General features: G+C 36.7%; 1 protein-coding gene across 1 annotated transcript in view; it reads right to left on the reverse strand.

The window, feature by feature from the left end:
* Nucleotides 1-3854: 3854 nt before the first annotated feature.
* CPD (carboxypeptidase D) overlaps nucleotides 3855-13703 on the reverse strand; it is a 78466-nt gene continuing 68617 nt past the window's right edge. Inside the window, exons 18-21 of the mRNA XM_044248225.1 lie at nucleotides 10663-10794; nucleotides 9955-10140; nucleotides 9495-9594; nucleotides 3855-7950 (exon numbers count right to left, since the gene is read on the reverse strand). Coding sequence (XP_044104160.1) covers nucleotides 7724-7950; nucleotides 9495-9594; nucleotides 9955-10140; nucleotides 10663-10794 — 645 coding nt within the window. The 3' untranslated portion in view covers nucleotides 3855-7723. The remainder of the gene's footprint in view (nucleotides 7951-9494; nucleotides 9595-9954; nucleotides 10141-10662; nucleotides 10795-13703) is intronic.

The raw sequence follows: 13703 nt of genomic DNA on the forward strand, positions 1-13703 counted from the left end.
AACGTCTTTGCACAGTCATCCTCCTTCTGTCTTTCTTGCAGATTATCTCCATCTGCCTTTGCTCCATAAAGCCCTGCATTGGGATGGTGCCGGGGCAGGCATATGAGAGTACATGCTGAGATCTGGTGATTTTGCTCATTTTATTAAGTTTGATTCAAAATTCTCTGACTTCAAGTTACTCTGAGAGTGTGGCTTTTGTGTAGGTTTCCTTTTCCCTTCTTTTTCTTTGCATTATTTTGCAATGAAACATTAGGAAACAGGCTGCCATCAATGACTTTAGTTACCTGGAAGCTGACCTTTACTCTTGAACGGTATGTTTAATGTAGAATTCTATGTTGGAAGCTATTTAATGTTTTACCCAGCAATTTCAAAATACGATTTTTACTGTACTCTGGTTTCCGTGGTTAGGAGTGAGTCTAATCTTTTAGTCCTACTGCTAATTTTTTTTTCAATTTATTTATTTTCAGAAAAACATTATTCATTATTTTTTCACCACACCCAGTGCTCCATGCAAGCTGTGCCCTCTATAATACCCACCACCTGGTACCCCAACCTCCCACCCCCCCACTTCAAACCTACTGCTAATTTTTTCAAGTTAATTTATTTTCTCTCTGACCACTTCCCCCGCTTTGTCTTTTGTGCTCAGCAGCTTCACTGATTGTCTAATGTGGGTGTTTACTTTTTCTTACTTAGATTGAGTTTCTTTAATCGATAGATACCACTTCTCAATTTAGGAAAGTTCTGCATCATTGTCTCAAAATAGTTTACATTCCATTCTTTTTCTTCTAGAATTCTGATGACCAAACATGTATTAGTCTTATGTTAAGTCACGTTTTTACCCTCACCTTCCTATTTTCTTCTACCTTTTTGTCTCTGCACTGTGTCAGAGAGTTTCTTTGGGTCTGTTTTGAAGGTCACTGCTTCTGTGTGTCCAATTTGCCATTTTAACTGTGCATCCTAACTTCTGTACTTTCACTGCTGGAATTTCTGTTATTTTATTGTTTCCTGTGATAGTCTCAGGCTTATCTTTTATTCTTTGAAAACAGTTTATTTGTTTTACAGGGTCTAATAATGTCAACACCTGAAACCAGTATAGGGCTTTTTCTGCTTTCTTATTGGTGGTGTCTTATTTCTCTGCATGCTGGGTTATCTTTGCCCATGTTTGGTCACTGCAAAATCATTAGGTCTCCCCCAAATCTAGGCTGGAAATACCATCCATTAGAGAAGAACTGAGTTTAGCTCAGTTCACTGAGGTATCACTACATGGCTTGACACCTGGATCACGTAGACTATGCATGCATGATTAAATTCTATACATGATATTTGCTGTGCCCAGTCCCTCTCAAATGTGTTCCATTCAAGTCTGATGAATAGAAAACTATACAATCTTTCATCTGTTGCCCTCCCAACACTCACATCCTCCAAATAAAAACCCATTGCCAGCTCTCTATTATCTTTGCAAGTTTTCTGTAAACCTAAAACTATTCTCTAAAAAAATCCAGTTGTCCAATTCAGCCATTATCATAATCAGCCCACTCACCATCTATCCCATTCCCTATCTTTAGGATCAATTCTTTTTTTTTTTAAGATTTTATTTATTTATTTGACAGAGAGAGAGATCACAAGTAGGCAGAGAGGCAGGCAGAGAGAGAGGAAGGGAAGCAGGCTCCCTGCTGAGCAGAGAGCCCAATGTGGGACTTGATCCCAGGACCCCGAGACCATGACCTGAGCCGAAGGCAGCGGCTTAACCCACTGAGCCACACAGGCGCCCCTTTAGGATCAATTCTTATGGGCATGCCTCACATCCTTCAAATGCTAAATCAAAAGCCTGTTTAATCTTGAACACCTCTACTGGAATCATATAATACCTAGTAAGGGACAATAATAATTAGAAATATTAGAATAACTTCAAATACTCAAAAATAAGTAGTGGTTCAGATCTAGCAATCTAGATCTCTCCCCCACGACCCCCTTGCTTTGCCTCAATCTCAATGACCATCACAGAATGTAATCCATGTTATGACAATTTCTATTTAATCTGCAATCTTTCTATATGTTCCATCTTTAATTTCTCCACGTGCTGCCTTCGATTGCATCACAGCCTTTTTATATTTCTTGTAACTGAATCCATAAATTGTCTTTGCTGAATTTGAGGTCCGTCTCAATATATTCCCACTTCCAATCTTCTCACCCTTCCGTCTTCAATCTTGTTCAGGCTGGTCTCTAAACTTGGACAACTTTCTGCTCCAATTCTTGTTTGCCTTGTCTACATTTGTTTACACAGTTAAAAGGGAATAGGATTCCATCTGACTTCAGACGAAATGCATAAGTAGTAACATGTTTGTTTTTTAACATTCTACTGATTAATGTAGGTGGAAATTGTGATATTAAAGTTGGGCTTCATATGCTGATTTAATTGCTTTTAAATTGTGGGTAATAATTGAGGTATTTATCTGAGCTCTGCAACAAACAGCATACAATCAGTTGGCTTTCTAGCTGCAGGTGAATATAAGAGATGAAGCCTTAACAGAATGGCACTTATTCAGAACTGAATTGTATTAGCACTGAACATCATGTGTAATTGCTGAGGAACAATCAGCTTCTAGAAACCTGAAAAATGAAACATGATTGATAGATACAAACCAAAAGGTTCGTGATCAGTTACAAGAAAATTCCTGACCAAAAGAATTCAGAAAAATATTTCAAACACTGAAGGGAAAAGAACTGTTATTACTATTTGGACTTCCTGCCACAGCTAATTCAGGCTCTTTTCACTGAATATGCATAAATGCAATTTAATTTCATTTAAAAACAAGTATGAAGCATTTGGCACAATTCTAAAAAACTTTACTGCCATGTGATAGTCTATGGGACTACATAATGGAAAATTTCATCACTCTCTTTTTTTTTTGGTATTCATGTGTAGGAATTTCTTCTAAATTAAAATGAACTCCTGTAAACAGATCTTTGTTCATATATTTGACACAATACCTCTCTTTCTTCTTTCAAAAGATCAGAAAACAGCAAATGAAGGAAAATGATGCTGATCACCATGGGCATTCAATTCAGAGTCAATTATTATATCAGTACAATTCTACTGGGTATTATTCCTTAACTGGTAGAGAAAGTAAGACTTAAGAGAATGTGAAGAAAACTGTACAATGCAAGGCCACATAGGAAGCAAGTTGGAGAGCTGAGAATTTATCACAGATTGGGCCAACTCCAATGTGCACACTCAAATCTCCATGTTATAGTTCCCCTCCAGCAGAGATTTTCTTTTTAGAGGAACCAACTGCTGTGGAAGTACGGCTTTATTCCCATTTCTATTTCTCTGGTCTGGACTATGAGTTCCTTGTCAGCAGAGCCCATCTTTTTATATAACTTCACTTTCCTTGTTTCTATTGGACCAGCAGTATCAACAAAAACTGAAAGCGGATGGTGAATTCATCACCACTATGCCTAACACAGCAGGACACATTATAAAATGTGGCTTATTTGGAAAAAGGACAAAGTTTTTAACAAACAAGTTTGAAATGTGCACATAAACTTTTCAACAGCCATTTTTGTGGTGTTTCTTGTGGAGTGATTGGACATGTTATCAATCTAGCTGAGCCACAAACAGAAAGAACTCTGGCTACTATACAATGTGATTATTTCAGAAATAGCTTTCTTTTGAGTAAATTCCTGAAGACAAAAACACTCTACAGGTGACACTCTATGTTCCTAGCCTACTATTTTTCCCCTAATATAGGGAGGAAAACGAAATACATAGCTTTCAAATTGAGACAATAATCTTTTCTTGTCTATTGCTTTTGAAAAAAGATTATGAGACAAAACACAAAGAAAGACAAACATCATAAAATAACTTTTATACAGGATTAGATCTGTTTACATATAAAAAACAGAAAGGACCTTGTTACAATTAGATTTCACATAAATTACACAGATTGACTTTTTAAAACTACTATTCAACTTCATTTAGAGTCCCTTTTAAAAATTTCATTTTGAAGGCACAGTGCATGAAATAAACCAAAGACTGAAGTACTTGAGATGAATGAGTGTTGGGCACCTCAGAGAAGTAGCTATAGAATTGTTAGGGAGCCTGGGAATGTCACTTGGACAAAATGGAGAGGTGAAAGGTTGATTTTTACTCTGAGCATAAAAAAATACCATTATATCATACCTCCAGAAAATCTGCGCATGGCCAGCACAGAATGTAGCTAGTACATTCATGTTATGCCATTTATAAAAGTCATAATCATACATATTTACATAATTTATATCCAATTGCCTTAAAATGATAGCCTATTTTCAAATTTCATAATATGTTCTGTCTAATCAAAATCAACTAACAATATTCTGAAAATCAGGTGGAATATTAATTAATTATTGCTAAAGATTGGAGGAATGGGTGTTGGGAGATATTTCTTTATGAACTGGAAATCCAAGTTTAATTGACATTAATCAAGGGCCCTAATCACCCCCAAAGAATCTGCTACAGTTAAAACAAATCAGAAACTCAAGGAGTTACAAAAAGTTGCTAGGTAGAAAGTCACCAAACATCAACCACAGTGGAATTTTTTGTAGTAGCAATAAAGTTACTATTTTTAAAGCAATCTACCAGAGAACCATAGGCAGGGCACCATCACAGCATTCATAGCCAAGAAGCTTTTAATACAACAGGGGCAAAATCTGGCAACAAGTGCATATCTGGCAACAAGAAGCGGAAACTATTTAGTATTGAGAATAAATGGAAATGGAGGAGTAGGTCATGGTTACTGTGTAAACTGGTATTAGCTCAGAAACACAATAAGCTCAGGCACAAGGACTACCTTTTATTTATTTGTCAACTCATAATGATTTTTAAGTTCAATATTCATTAATTCAGCAAATTCCATCCAGGTGAAAGTTACCAAAGATTAACCAATCAATCACACTGGGCCAAATACACATTAAGTTTCCTTTCTGGAGGACGACAAAGTCCCAAAGCAAATTTCCTCCAGTGAGAAGTGCAAGCATTCCTCAACTGGACGGGGTCCAAAACACTAAGCAAGTGGTCAGCAAAATACAACAAAACCAAAAGGGGTCTCCACCCATTTGAAATTAACTTGAGTTCATCTTACCGAACTGCATAACCAGTACAAGTACATTTACACAGGCAGACGCTTTGAAAATTACCTACTCAATCACTTTGCTTTTATTAAGGAGCTGGGAGGTAAGAAGGCTTACAAACGGATCACCAGGACAAAAAACATGCCTTGTGAGTAAAGAAAGGCACAACTCAGATTTGGGCCAATTTCTTAATACTGTGATACTTACTTGCCTCCATGACTCCAAGGAAATGGAAAGTCTCTAGGAGAAACACTGAAGAAATGCATTCCCTATTCCATATGGCTTCAATGCCTTAAGCAGTTAATGTGGTCTAAAATTAGAGCCACAAATAAGAGACAAAGCGGGACTGAGAACACAATCTTAGTAGTCATGACCCTATACATTCATGTTCAAAGCTAACACAGGCTGAGAAGGTCTTATTTTCCAGAGCAATGCATGATTTAGAAATTCATTAAAGAGTCAAGATTTATAGCAGAATTTGGTTTTACTTTCAGGAAAAATTACTAAAAGAACTATTTGTGTGTTCACTTCTAAAAAAAAATGTATACATGCTTAAAGACACGGACTCCAGCCACTGTGATGAACAGTTAAAGACATGGTTATTTCAAAAGAGAAATGAATTTAAAAGGCACCCTCTAGTGAAGACCAATGCTAATAAAGAAAAGGCTGTCCCATCAACTTTGTTTCATTTCTACCTGCAATGTCCCAAGCAGGACCAGCCACTCAGGCTCTTTGTTGGTTTTGACTTTGCACTCTTAAAAAGTAAAGCTAAAAAGAGCAATGCTACCACATCACCTCCATAAAGAAAATGTAAAGTATTGTTCGAAGACATTAAATCATTTATATTTCATTAAGTATTAGTTGTGTATGTGGTGGGGTGAGAGTGGGTGGCAAGGGCTCAGAATTTAGAGTTGTTAATACTAGGATTAATATCAGAATGGCTTAACCTTGAACCACCCAAATTTATCACAGATACTAACAGGTGTCATGACCTCATTATTCCTGCTAAACCAAATCTCTTTATATAAAGCCACTTTGGGCGCATTCCTCACAAAACCTGGAGTGACCTACACAGGTGATAAGCCATTCCATATGAAGGCTTTGGGATGACCAGTACATTAATGGATATAGAATACAATTTGAAAGGATGACAGCAAGTTTTTTGATCCCCTGATTTAGTACAAATTCAGCAGCAACTTGGCCATTAAAAACATTCAAAGGTATTAAACCATTAGATCATTGGTAAGACTCATACTTACAAAAAGCATCAATTCCATTGAAAAGCATGATATGATAGACACAGTAAAATGCAAATCTTTCAGGTCTTTGCAATAACCTGAGTGGCAGTGAAGATGATACTTTCTCACCACAGTGTTACAGCACACGGCAGTCCATTGTTTACACTTTTTTTAATGGAGGGAGCCATATTTAAATGCTTTCAATTGAATTTTTAACAAAACTGGTTGATCAAAAAGAGACTGTCAAATGAAACATTAGGACAAAGAACCCAATCATTTGCAGAGGCCTATATGAATAAGACTGCCCAAGCTATTTCAGTAACAGTAGCATATCCGTAGGCTTGAACTGGAGCATGAACCATACGTATTTTGTGTTCAAATGCCAGTGAAAGAATGTGCAAGTAGGTCTCTTCTACACTTCTAGATGTTTTCAGTTGAATTCAGATCTTGTACATTGCCGGGTCATCTGAAAGCCATAAGTGTACAACACAGAAAAAGGTTCAAATTTAGGAAATATTAAAGAATTAGGCATTCCTAGAATAAACTAGTGCTTCACAGATAAAAAGCAGCAGCACCTGTGGGATTATTACCAAGTTGAAAGATATGCGACACAAGTTTTAGCTTTTGGTAGATCTTCCTCTCAGTTCTATTCAAATGGACATTCAGATCTTTTACAGCAAATTCAACAAGTTCTCCCTTAAAATGGGGGTATTTAGAACTTTGCTAAACCTTATAAGAGAGGTAGTGAAATCCCGCTTTAGAGCATAGCCCACCAGTTCTGATCTAACCTTGGAACAAGTAGAAAGCCAGATGCGGAAGCCCATTTATTCATTTCCTAATGTTATATATATTTAAAAATCAATTCAGCCTCCATTAAACCTGAATAAGAGAAACTCCAGCTATTTAATAACTAGAGAAAAGTACTTCTCAGTAGGTTGAGAAAACCTTGAGTTTTTAAAGCTTTATGTCAGATTCTGACTGCTGTCCCTGCCTAAATGTTTCTGGATTCTTTTGGCCGTTTAAAATAAAGAGAAAAAGTCAAGCCACTAGTAAAAACCTGATGTGCAAAATATAACATCCACTAGTTGGCTTTATAACATAAGCTCCAAACAGCTCATCTTAAATTAAAAAGAAAAACAAAGTGGCTGTCCCATCTGCTGCATAAATAGAAAGCAGATTTTTAAGGTAAGAGTACTTAAAGGAGGGGAAGTTCAAAACTGCCAGCCAAATTCACAGAGGATACACATTTAGCAAGTTAACTTCCCAAAGCTCTTTGAAGAAGCAAGAGAGTCTCTCTTCTTAATGCAGTGTCTCCCAAAAGGAACTGTAATTTCGCTTGGTACTTATGCTGGGAGATGTGCGGAGTCTGTGTTTCAATGTTTGCTAGAATATAGTGTTTCCTCTTCAGTGTCCGTTTCATCCTGGAACTCATGGCTTAAGAGGGACTTCTTGGAGCCTGTTGACATCATGCGAATTTCATCTTCATACTCATCATGATGCTGCCTGAGCCGATGGAAGCCATCCTTGTGTCTGTTAGACTTGATGGAGCAGATGCACCAAATAATGCAAGCTGTGAGGACCAAGGCTGACATGGTGGCACCTGCCAAACAAGATTACCATGTGAGTGCTGTTCCACTTGAAGCATCTAAATAAGCTGCTCAAAATGACACTTTTTTTTTTTCCACAATGACACTTTTGATGATATGCCCTTTATTTAATTTTTATTTCATACACTGAGAAACTACCTTTTATTATTACACAGGCAGTACATGTTTACTATGCAAAATTAGAAAAATAGAGATAAACAAACCACCAAAACCTCAAGCCAAAACTCCACATCACATCTCCATTAACTAGAGATCATTTTTAACAACTCTCGTGAATGTACTTCCAGAGCTTTCTTCATGCATGTGTACGTATACACATATTTTTCTTTTACTATAGTGAAACCAAACTGTCTACTGTTCTACAAAGGGCTCTCTATCAGTGACTTCTACTGATCCTTTTCAGTAAATTTTACCTCATCCCAAACCCTTCATTTATTCAAAATATTTATATACAGGTTATCAAAATAAGAGTCTTAGTAACAGAAAATAATAAAATCAGAATAAAAATTAAGTTCATGACAGCAAATGCATGGGAAAGCCAGATTTAAACCACTGCTGACTCCTAGCTCCTATGTTTCTAACCACTAAGTTATTTACACTTCATCTGATTCAAGCTAGTACTCCTTATTTTAAACACTCCACAACAGACTCTATGATTTTACCATGTTTCCAATATACCATTCTCTATTAACTAAGAATCTCCCCGCCCCCCTATAATAAAACTTGGCTATTCTGGGTCAAGTCCAAATTGCACTTAGAAATGAACCAAGGTTCTCTGTGTCAAAAAGATACAATACAGCAGAGCATTTATTATTTTACTACATTTTTTTTTTTTTCTTTCTCATCTCAGTGATTCAAGCTATGGCACAAATTAATCCTGGAGAAAACAAATATTTCTTCCTTCCAGGATCTTAAAAAAACAGACTATAAGTCAAAGTCCAAGGAACTTACAATCTTAATATAAAGCAAATGATTCATTCAGTAAACAATTCTTCATTAAGGCCCACTACATGCCAGCCATGGTCCTAGGTACTGGAAACGTACATAAACTCCCTGTTTGCTCAGAGCGTTGATGTTTTAGTGGGAAAGATCAAATATAGACAAGTAAATGACTAAATATATAATGTAATGTCAAGTGGTAGTAAGTTCTATAATAAAAAAAAGTGGTTGGAGAAAGTGAGAGGGGGACTATTTTGGCTAGGGTGATCAGGGAAGGCCTCTTTGTGGAGGTGACATTTGAATATAGACCTGAAAATGTGAGGGAGAAAGCCATGAGAACACACATACAGGAGAACAGTGTTCCGGGAAAATCCAAAAAAATGTTTAGATAAAGAGATATTAGAAGAAAAGTGATCAGCTACAGGTGATGGGGAGGTGATCCGCTCTCAAACTGAAATGTCAGAACTGGTTTTACTGATTTTTAATTTTATTTTTCAAATTTTTACTTAAATTCTAGTTAGTTAACATACAGTACAATATTGGTTTCAGGAACAGAACTGGTTTTAATCTCAACTACTAAAAATTTAAATTTCTTTACCTGATACAGTTACCACAAGCTCCCTTGGTAAACCAAATATCCGGTTATCTGTGTCAAAGACTATTACCACAGAACTAGCCGCGTCATGATGCACAAACACCTAGAGGGATAAAGTTTAACAATCATGAAAACGTTTACTTTTCATACGACTTTTCATGCAATATAAAGAATTCTGAAAAAGTTTACTTTTCATACAATACAACTTTTCATAAATTGTATCCCAGAACTATTCCTAAGGCCTTTATACTAAACCAAGGAGAATAGTCATTGTCCTCTGAAGTATATAAAATGTTATAAAAATTTCCTTTTTGTTGCTGAAGGATAGAAAGATAACAAGATATCATAATCCAGAGTTAGTTACACATTTTATTTCTTTATTCCTCACAAGAGTTTCAAAATAAAAAGGAAATACTATTAAGATTAAGAATTTACATGGTACTATTAAATTCGAGTTTCTCACCTGGGAATGTTGTTGCTGATACCCATCAGCGATGGCATTGATATTATGGACACCTGGAGCTAACAGCACATGGAAGTAGCCTCCTTCTTTTGTGTGGACCTTTATTCCTTCATTGAGTACAATGACTGCTTTAGAAATTGGTTTTCCAGTTTTATCTTTAACAAAACCATGGACTCCTTTGTGAACCTGTACAAAATATTCAAAATATAAATTTGTTTCCAGATATTCTCAGGGCAATAGCTTGCGGCATGACAAAAACAATACACAAACAAAGCAACAACCCCCGCCCCCCCCAATAAAACTGACTTGTTCATCCTTCACCACTGACTCTGGCCTTGTTTGCTACTCATTCCTTGCTTCAGAGCAATAAGGGATAAAAGAACTCTGATACAGTCAAAACCTAAAGCGTTAGGACCCAAATATTCTGATATCTTGAGGATTTACTTTCCACCACAGTACACTGTCTCTGCATGACATTCAAATGAAAAAATGTGCAATATCTCCAAGGGTTTAATTATCTCAATTACAGCAGATTCCAGATGTCTGAAATCATGGCACCTATTTAGGTGATATAAATTCAACAAAACTCTTTTTATATATATATATTTAAAAATAATAATATAAATTATTAGTAAAACACTAAGAACCTGTTTTGATCAAGCTTTTCATTCCTGGTAGTTTTCTTCTAGTTAAAAGGGAAAGGCTCACCTCCACCAACATGCTAAGAAGAGACTTCTTATTTTCTGCCCACAAGGAAGGCAGTTGTGCTGCACTAGGAAAGTAGCAGCAGCTTGTGTATACTGTGATTTCCGGACAGTGGCCATAGGTGACACTGTAATCCTGCAATATAAAATTCAAAAACAGATGTGGAAAAATTAACAAATAAAAGAATGAGGCTATGTAATCCAACATATGGAATAGAAAGAAAACTTGGGTGAAATAAACAAAGGATCTGTAAAGCATTTTACAGCTAATATAAATAAACCACTCAGTATTACAATCAGTCACAAACATGGCTGTTACTAAGAGAGTCCGTGAGACTAGGGACTAGGTCTAATTCACTGCTGTATCTTTAGGGCTTGCCACAGTGGCTGGCAAGTAGAGGGGGCTTATTAGGGTTTGTTGAATAAATCAGTGAATAAATAAGTGCATTTGGATAGCTAGCTTCCCCCTCAACTCCAGAACTTCACAGCTGTCTTGGAGCCTGGAGGCAGAAGCTCGAGCATTTGCCCTCTGATACCTTCACCCTACTGATGACAGCAGCCACTGCTTCCTGGATAGCTATTCTCCAGGCACAGCAACTGCTTGTGTGGACAGGTTCCAAAACCTAACTTACCACCTTCCCCACAACAACCCCAAACCCGTCCTTTCTCCTTATTCAGTTAATGGTATTAACTCATGTTCTCACACAGACATTAAATCTCTTGTGTCTGACTTCAGTTTCTCACCATCATTCATAATTTGCCAAATCCTGTCAATATCTCTGCAATATCTCTGTAACTTCATCCTTTGACTCCATTCCCATTTTCACTACCCTAATTGAGGCCCTCATAATTCATTGTCTAGGCTGCTCTTCACTCGTCTCCCTGCACCACAGTCTCTCCCTCCTCCAAACTATCCTAACCCATTGCTGAGAGATTAATTTTTCCATAGCTAGTTCCAATCATGTTACTATATACCTGCTCAAAACCTTCAGGGGCTTCCCATTCCTTACTAAAACAAAGTATTCAGAGCCCCAAACTCTCTTTCCGTTCTTGTCTTCTGCTGCTCTCCATTACACCTCCTGTTCTAACTAAACTAGGCTGCTTATTGACTCTGCCCCTACTGATTCCTTTTTCTGGAATGTTCTGCTTCACCATCTCTACATCCAAAATGCCATTTCCTCTATGAAGAGAAGACTCTATCTCTAAGTATAATCTTTTCTGTCTTTAACTTCTCATGGCACATTGAGAGTTGCTCTCTCTGAGATCAAATCAGTTAATTCTTTAACATGGTTATTTGTACAATGGGATGGGATTTATCACTAGTAGAGCAAAGTGCCTCACACGTTAAGTTCTTAGTAAATAAAGGAGAAAGAAAGGTAGGTAGAGATGAGTATGAAGTCAAATTTCTAGTTGCACATGGTAATAAAATGATGAGCTAACCACCCATCTGCTAACAACTCGTCACTAATTTGAAGTGGATGGACAACCAATTAAGATATTATCAAAAAGAAATTAAAGAAAACCTAAGTAAATGGAAAGACGTAACTGAGCTCATGAATAGGATAACAGTACTATGAGATGTCAGTACAACCCAAAGTGATCTACAAATTCAACACAACCCTTAACAAAATTCCAACAGCATTTTTTGAAAAGAAAGAAAAAAAGAAGAAAAAAAAGCCAATCCTCAATTCAAATGGAATTGCAAGGACCTTTGAAGAGCCAAAACAACCTTGAAAAATAGAAAATTTGGAGTACTCTCATTTTTTTTTATTTTTTTTTCAATTTATTTATTTTCAGAAAAACAGTATTCATTATTTTTTCACTCTCATTTTTTAATTTCAAAACTTACCACAAAGCTACAGCAATCAAAACAGAGATACTGGGAGAAAAACAGACATAAATACTGATGAATAGAATTGAGAATCCAGAAATAAAACCATACATCTATGGCCAGCTGATTTTTGACAAGGGTGCCAAGACCATTCAATGAGGGAAAGAATAGTCTTTACAACAAATGGTGCTTGGACAACCCGACTTCCACATCCCAAAAAACCAAGTTGAGGACGCCTGGGTGGCGCAGTTGGTTGGACGACTGCCTCCGGCTCAGGGCGTGATCCTGGAGTCCCGGGATCGAGTCCCACATCAGGCTCCCAGCTCCATGGGGAGTCTGCTTCGCTCTCTGACCTTCTCCTCACTCATTCTCTCTCTCACTGTCTCTCTCTCTCAAATAAATAAAAAAAAACAAAACAAAACAAAAAAAAACCCAAGTTGAACTCCTACTTCCCATCATATACAAAAATCAGCTTAAGATGTACCAATGACTGAAATACAAGAGATAAACCAATAAAACTTATTGAAGAAAACATGGAGGTAAATTTTCATGACCTTGAATTTGGCTATGAATTCTTAGATATGACAACAAGAGCATGAGCAGCAAAAGAAAAAAACAGATAAATTTGACTTCATCAAAATTAAAAACTTTTGTGCATCAAAGGGCATTATTAAGAAAATGAAATGAAACCTACATGATGGGAGAAACTACCGGTGAATCAAGCAAATGCAAGTGTTTAACATCCAAAATAAATACAGAATTCTTATAACCCAACAGCAAGAAGATAAGCAACTCAATTTAAAAATAGGCAACGGTACAAAAATAAAGACATAAATAAAATAGACAATGGAGAAACAGACATTTCTCCAAAGAAAAAACAAATGGTCAATAAGCCCACAAGAAGATCCTCAACATTATTAGTCTTCAGGGAAATGCAAATCCAAACTACAATGAAGTAACATTTCACACCCACCAGGATGGATGTAATATTTTAAAAAGGGAAATAACAAGTATTGGTGAGGATGTGGAGAAATTGGAACTTTCATACACTGTTGGTGGTAATGTAAAGCAGTTCAGGTGCTGTGAAAAACAGTTTGTTCGTTCCTCAAAAAGCTAAACATAGAGTGCAGACATGACCAGCAATTCCATAGGTAGGTATGGACCCTCAAAGAAATGAAAACAAGGGTTCAAACTTACATTGTACACAAATGTTC

The sequence above is a fragment of the Neovison vison genome, chromosome 5 (genome assembly GCF_020171115.1).
Source record: "Neovison vison isolate M4711 chromosome 5, ASM_NN_V1, whole genome shotgun sequence".
Lineage (NCBI taxonomy): Eukaryota > Metazoa > Chordata > Mammalia > Carnivora > Mustelidae > Neogale > Neogale vison.